The sequence below is a fragment of the Oryza sativa genome, chromosome 4, assembly GCF_034140825.1.
Source record: "Oryza sativa Japonica Group chromosome 4, ASM3414082v1".
In the NCBI taxonomy this organism is placed as follows: Eukaryota; Viridiplantae; Streptophyta; class Magnoliopsida; order Poales; family Poaceae; genus Oryza; species Oryza sativa.
In genome coordinates this window covers 25,897,572-25,903,571 of record NC_089038.1, presented here as the reverse complement: position 1 = coordinate 25,903,571, position 6,000 = coordinate 25,897,572, and the positions used below count along the sequence as shown (strand labels likewise).

The 6,000-nt window shown below is 49.0% G+C and overlaps 2 protein-coding genes across 3 annotated transcripts; one reads left to right on the top strand and one right to left on the bottom strand.

Annotated features, from left to right (window-relative positions):
• Nucleotides 1-1,284: 1,284 nt before the first annotated feature.
• On the top strand, nucleotides 1,285-2,892 carry LOC9267434 (uncharacterized). Its single transcript, XM_015779381.3, has one exon. It carries the CDS (start codon nucleotides 1,398-1,400, stop codon nucleotides 2,583-2,585), a length of 1,188 nt encoding a protein of 395 aa, XP_015634867.1. The 5' UTR covers nucleotides 1,285-1,397; the 3' UTR covers nucleotides 2,586-2,892.
• A 121-nt stretch (nucleotides 2,893-3,013) lies between these two features.
• On the bottom strand, nucleotides 3,014-5,882 carry LOC4336354 (glutaredoxin-C6-like). Of its 2 annotated transcripts, none has more exons than NR_185092.1 (4): nucleotides 5,409-5,438; nucleotides 4,593-4,681; nucleotides 3,487-3,585; nucleotides 3,014-3,312 (listed from the first exon to the last, which is right to left on the bottom strand). NR_185092.1 is itself a non-coding variant. In NM_001419645.1 (4 exons), the coding sequence occupies exons 1-4, from the start codon at nucleotides 5,773-5,775 to the stop codon at nucleotides 3,218-3,220; spliced, it is 384 nt and encodes a 127-aa protein (NP_001406574.1). In that variant the 5' UTR covers nucleotides 5,776-5,882; the 3' UTR covers nucleotides 3,014-3,217. The 2 variants fall into 2 exon arrangements, 1 of the variants encoding a protein (NP_001406574.1); NM_001419645.1 differs by lacking the exon at nucleotides 5,409-5,438 and adding an exon at nucleotides 5,675-5,882.
• Between the last annotated feature and the right edge of the window lie 118 nt (nucleotides 5,883-6,000).

The following is a 6,000-nucleotide window of genomic DNA, read 5'->3' as shown; positions in this document are numbered from 1 at the left end:
TTTCCCTCTTGTTGACATGCGGGTTCCATTGAGGGGTTTTTTTCTAGTATCGTATAAGAGCCACATAGACGTCATAGAGTGTCATGGTTATGGATAAGACATACTTTCTATCATACGACTTATGTAATACATGAATACGGCATACCTTCATATGTACGGTAGACTTCCGTATACGATAAGGAAATCAACAAGAGATTATGAAAATAATCCTCATGGATAGGCACATAACAGAGCTCTACTCAAAAAGGATTAAGATTATACTATATCGTGCAGAGTCCGGGGTCCTCGAGTTATACTTGGAGACTAAGGGATTTACGGTATAGATACATATCCCCTGAGGGGTCCAAGGCATCGAATCATAGCACCAACCAACCCGCCACCACATAAGCACGGAGGACTTGGAACCTACTCGCTGGTAGATCTCGTCAAGACTCTCCCGATAAGGATCTCGCCGGTAATCTCGAAATCAGTTGTTCTCTATTGTACTCTGTGTATTTCCATATCAATTTCATATAAATTGAATTAGAGCTATTACCTCATGAGGGGCTTGAACCGATATAATCCTGTCTATTTGTTTGCTTGATGTTGAATCGTATATATCCTCGTACCAACGTACCTCAATATCCATACTATCCGGTCTACAGGTATCCCCCGTCGACATAGAGGATAAATACCAAGTTAATAAAACTATCATCCAAATTGTTGCTGAGGGGCTTGATTTATTGGGGTTTTGATAGTTGAGAACTTGAGAATGGTTTATATCTGTTTTTATGGTTGAGAGACGCGAGTAAAACTTGACTTTTTTTTTACGAATCTAACTTGACTTAACTCATAGTCGTGTCTTCGAAAAGTGGACTTTTTCATGATGGAATTGTTTGCACTACTATTAACCACAACCACTACACCAGCATTAGACAAGTGACGTGTGGACCCCAGGTCTATATGTCAGCCACTGCTACAGTGTTGCTGCACTGGAAGCAGGATCTATGTCCACCTTTTCCAGTAGTGTAGTGGCCGGCCCAAAAATCCAGGGGACTTTTACGTGCCCCCGTCGCGCTCCCGCCGCTCCGCGTCCGCGTCCGCGTCGGCCGCACGCACGCCACGAGCCGAGACGGAGATGCGACGCCTCCGTCTGTACGAGGCCGCGTGTTGTTAAACGATTCGGCGTGGGGGGTTGTTGGAGAGAGCGCGTCAGGTACGGATACCTCAACCCCCGAATCCCCCGCGCGCCGCGAGGCGACCGATCAGTATATATATTGCGTGTGCGTGCCTACGCGAGCGCGGGCGGGTGGGTTTGTGGGTTATGTTTCGGTGCGTGCCGATAGTATATATGGCGGAGTAGTAGTTGAGTCGAGTTCGCGCATGCGCCGCCGTGGCGACGACCTAGCTTAAACCCTATGCTGCCCATGCGTCCCAGGGCGAGTCAGGCGGCGGCGCCGGAGACCGCCGCCGCCGCGGAGAGCCTCCGCGAGGAGGAGACCGAGGACGGGTGGGTCTTCCTCGCCGGCAGGTCAAGGGCGACGAGGCCGCCGCCGCCGCCGCCTTCGCCCATGGCGAGGGCCGTGGCGTCCGGCAGCAGCGGCGGCGGAGGCGGCCAGCCGTTCGACCCCACGGCGGAGGATATCGTCAACCGGTACCTGCCGTTGCGCCGGGCGCTGCGGTGCGACGCGCTGCCGAGGCAGGTGCACGACGCGGATGTGTACGGCGCGCACCCGGCGCTGCTCGCGTCGGTGTACCCGGCGGCGAACGAGCGGTTCGAGTGGTTCTTCTTCGTGTGCCGCCGTCAGTGCCCCGGTGGCCGGCGCAGGGCCGGGCCCGGGGACTACCGCCTCTCGCAGGAGGCGAAGCACCGCGGCAACGCGTTCTGCCACAGCTTCCGGTACTACGAGTACGAGGACGCCGGCGGCGGCTTCAGGGAGACCGAGTGGCGCATGGTGGAGTACGGCGATCGCGGCCGCGACGCCGGCGCCGGAGGCTCCGAGGGCTTCGAGCTGGTCGTCTGCAAGGTCTACCCGGCGCGCGGCGGGGCGCTCCACGAGCGGCTCGGGGCCGACCGGGCGGTGCTCGCGACGCGCCACCGCGCCGACGAGGACGCCAAGCCGCAGGTGCTCGTCCAGCTCTACCTCGCCAGCCTCCGCCTCGGGAACCCGCTCGCGTGCCGCGTGCACCGCGCCGACGACGTCTTCGACGCGCACCCGGCGGTGATCACGGCCGCGCTCCCTGCTGCCAACGACCGGTGCGAGTGGTTCTTCGCCGCCGTGCGCCCGCGCGGGCACGCGCAAGGGCACGGGGACGGCGCGCCGCCGCGCCCGCGGAAGGCCGGGCCAGGGGCGTACGTGCCGGTGCGCGAGTGCCGCGTCGTGGACGGGAGGCGCGGGGACATGGGCTGCCGCCTCGTGTTCTGGTACAGGGAGGACGACGAGGAGGCGAGGCGGGCGTCGCGGAGGACGGAGTGGTGGATGGACGAGTACAGGTTCGGCCCGGACTTCCCGTACGGCGAGCTGCCCGCGCCCATGGCGCGCGGCGAAGACGAAGAGCTGGTGGTGTACAAGGTGTATCCTAGGCTGGTCGGTAACCGGCGATAAATCGTCGTTTGTTTGGAATTTTGGATGGCCGGGGATATCAGATATCTGTAACAACTTTATTATTTTTGGAGGAAAAATATCAAAATACACATCACTTCGAATTAACTATATCGTCGATCTGTGCCTCTGCCTGTCGCATTCATTCACAATTGTAAAGCTGCTATTAGCTCACATCACAATTGTAAAGCTACCCCAGTTCACAGTTGTAATCAAGTAGTTGAGGACTTGTGGTTGTGTTTTTTGGCTTTTTGCCTCTTAAATTTGTTGGTAGTTGTTGTTGCGTTTTTGGCTTTTCTGCCTCTGAAATTTGTTTGCCTCCCTGATTGTCCTGCAGGGCATTGTGTGGAGCTATGCAGTTTCGACGTTTATAGCTTCTCTCCAACATGTGTTTCGTAGCCATGTATGCTCACGGCAGAAAGACTATAATCGACAGTTAATATCAGCGAACTGCTATCACAAAGACGATATTATTGATGTCCAAGGAGTTTCACACGGGCACAGGATAGCTATCACACGATACTAGACGGCAACAAGTAATGGTCTTGCCAAACAAACATCCACCTTTATTATCTAATAGAATGGATGCAGTATAAAGAGGTCAACGAAGGCTAGTCCCAGTGTCCCACGAAGAACTATGCGGTGATTGTCGTCTTTGCAGAACTGGCAATTGCTCCAGCCTCGGTCAGCAGAGGCACCAGCTTCCCTTCATTGTTCAATGCCAAAGTATCTGCCCCAAGTGACATTTACAGCAAACAGTAATTCGTTAACTGAACACTGAAGAGTACTAATAAAATTGCGAGCGAGCAAGCAGAGATAATGGACTTCATGGACAACAATCAATATAGAAACTAACAAAAGCACAGAGTACTGGAGACAAAGAATGAAAGGCAAAAGGGTTCACCATCACAGCCACCAATATGCTTCCCATTGATGAAGACATTTGGAACAGTCCTTTGTCCAGTCCATTCAGCAAGTGCCGACTGCAGCTCAGATCCATCACCTTCATAGAACAGATTGGTTTATGAGTACTTTCTTTCGCAATCTTCTTTCGCAATTCAATAGTAGTTCTTTCTGAGTCCAATGATGACTCAGCCATCACTATGTATGGTACACGTACAGTACACCGGCTAGGAGGTAAATGGACGTGGTTAGAACAGTAAACGGAGTCTAGCGACACAGTAGAACACAGTAGTACTGTAGCAAAAAATGTTTGCACAGTGTGATTTTCACCGGTGAACAAAAAAAATATTATTCCCACTGTAGCATTCGTTTTCAGCTGTTTGGTGAAGATCCAATGGCAAAAACCATGCCTAATGCAAGTGAGACTATAATGCAAAGGATCCTAAGCATTTTCTTCAATGCAAAAGATCCAAGTCCGAGGTAAATAGGGGCTTGGCAGCTAAATAAAAACAACATTAACTGAGACTATAATGGTCAACATTGAAATTCCATAATTATTAGTACTGTAATTCTTAGATAATTGCCACATTCAGTGTTCCTCTGGCATCTAATCAAGCAATCTGCGTTTGATTCAGCTGGTTAGCGAAGCTTACTCCGTCGTTTTCCATGAACACACTTCCTAAACTATTAAACGGTGTGTTTCATGCAAAAGCAAAACTTTCTATATAGAAGTTTCTAAAGAAAACGAATAAATTCATTTTTATGTTTACAATAGTCAATACTTAATCTCGTTTCGCTTGCCGCAAATAAGCTAAAGCCAAAACTCTCCATCGAACAGACCCTTTAAGTATCCTAGGTTCTGCACATTGTGAGCTTACATAATTTTTTTTCTGCCACAGTAGTATTTCCAAATAAAAACCCCAAATGCCCACCTTTTTCATGTTTCAACAAAATCAGCACTGCCAGGACAAGCAAATCAGTTTGTTTTTTCCTGTGCAATTCGATCCAGCTACTCGTAGTTGTATTGTACTAGTAATCCTTTACCCTGTCCTCTTAAGGATTCCATAACTGAACAGAGAAAGTGGAACCAAAGGCAAGTGTACTCACTCTCCCCATCCAACTCAATGGCCTTGAAAGTTGCTCCAAGCTGCTCGAACAACTTCTTCACACGGACGCAAAAAGGACAGTAAGACTTGCTGCAGATAAACAAAACAATAAGAATCAGATAAAAAAACAGGGAACAAAAACTTGCTGCAGATAAACCAAACAATAAGAGAATCAGATAAAAAAACAGGGAACAAAAACTTACAAAGATCAAAACTAAAAATAATAAATTTAGAATAAGTGAAACCATTGCCCGTCAGATGGTAGCATGTTAGCTTATAAAAGCACAGGAGCAGACTACTAACTCTGTACCAGGTGGGTGAGCTGAACTCATCATTACCGATTTTTTTTTAACAAAACAAAACAAACCTCTGATGTCAACACTAGAACATTAGAGACAATCAAAAGCTCCATCAAAACATTTTGGAGACAAAAAATCATAGTGATCCAGAAAGAGATTTCTCAATGTACTTTCCCCCAAAATCGCATACGCATGGCAGGGTTGCAGAACAAATCACAGTTATGCCATCCAAACAAACAAAAAATTGGGCCAGATCTTCCAAATAGGCTTTCAATGTTTCACATGTCTACATAGTTCAAACAATTTCTCTACTCTAGAAAACATCAAAACAAATAAATCAAGTACTCACTCTAAAAGTTGTACACCTAGTTCAAACAATTTCTCCACTCTAGAAAGCAAATAGATCAACTACTCTCTAGAAATTGTACACCTAGTTCAAACAATTTCTACTCTAGAAAGCAAATAATCAAGTACTCTCTCTAGAAATCTAGTTCATGTGATTTCTTTGCATCACCCACTCAAATATAATACTCCCGTCAATAAACAATAAGCAAAGAACAGCGGAGGAATATGCTCAGTAAATGGAGATGAGGAAGGGAGGAAAAGGGATGAGTGAGGAAAAGAGTCCGCAGAAGCATTTATTCCTTCTTATCCAAAACTTCCGCTTCTCTTTCCCCTTCCCCTGTCCATCTCCTCACGAATCCCTCGGCAACTACACTCTTTTCTAAAGATGCAAGAACTAGCAACCGTGCACGGCAGGGAGCAAATCGAGAGGGAGGGAAACCTGTAGACGACGACGGGAGCGGAGGCGACGGTCTCCTTGGCCTTGGCGAGCGCCATCTTCCTGGATTCCGGGGTCGAGGAGGAGGAGGAGGCGATTCCCATCTCTGCGGTGTGACGTCGCTCGCGTATTTATAGTGGATTAGTGGGGTGGGTGGGAAGTGGCAGAGCGGCGGGGGGCGGTTGCTGGCGGTGGAAGAGCGGTCTGGGATGAGAGGACTCGCGGCGAGACGCGTATCCAAGGATTGACTGCTCGGGCACGTCCCCCGGCCTAACATGTTTACAAATAGCCCCAGCATGTTTACAAATAAAAAATAATTTATAAATAAA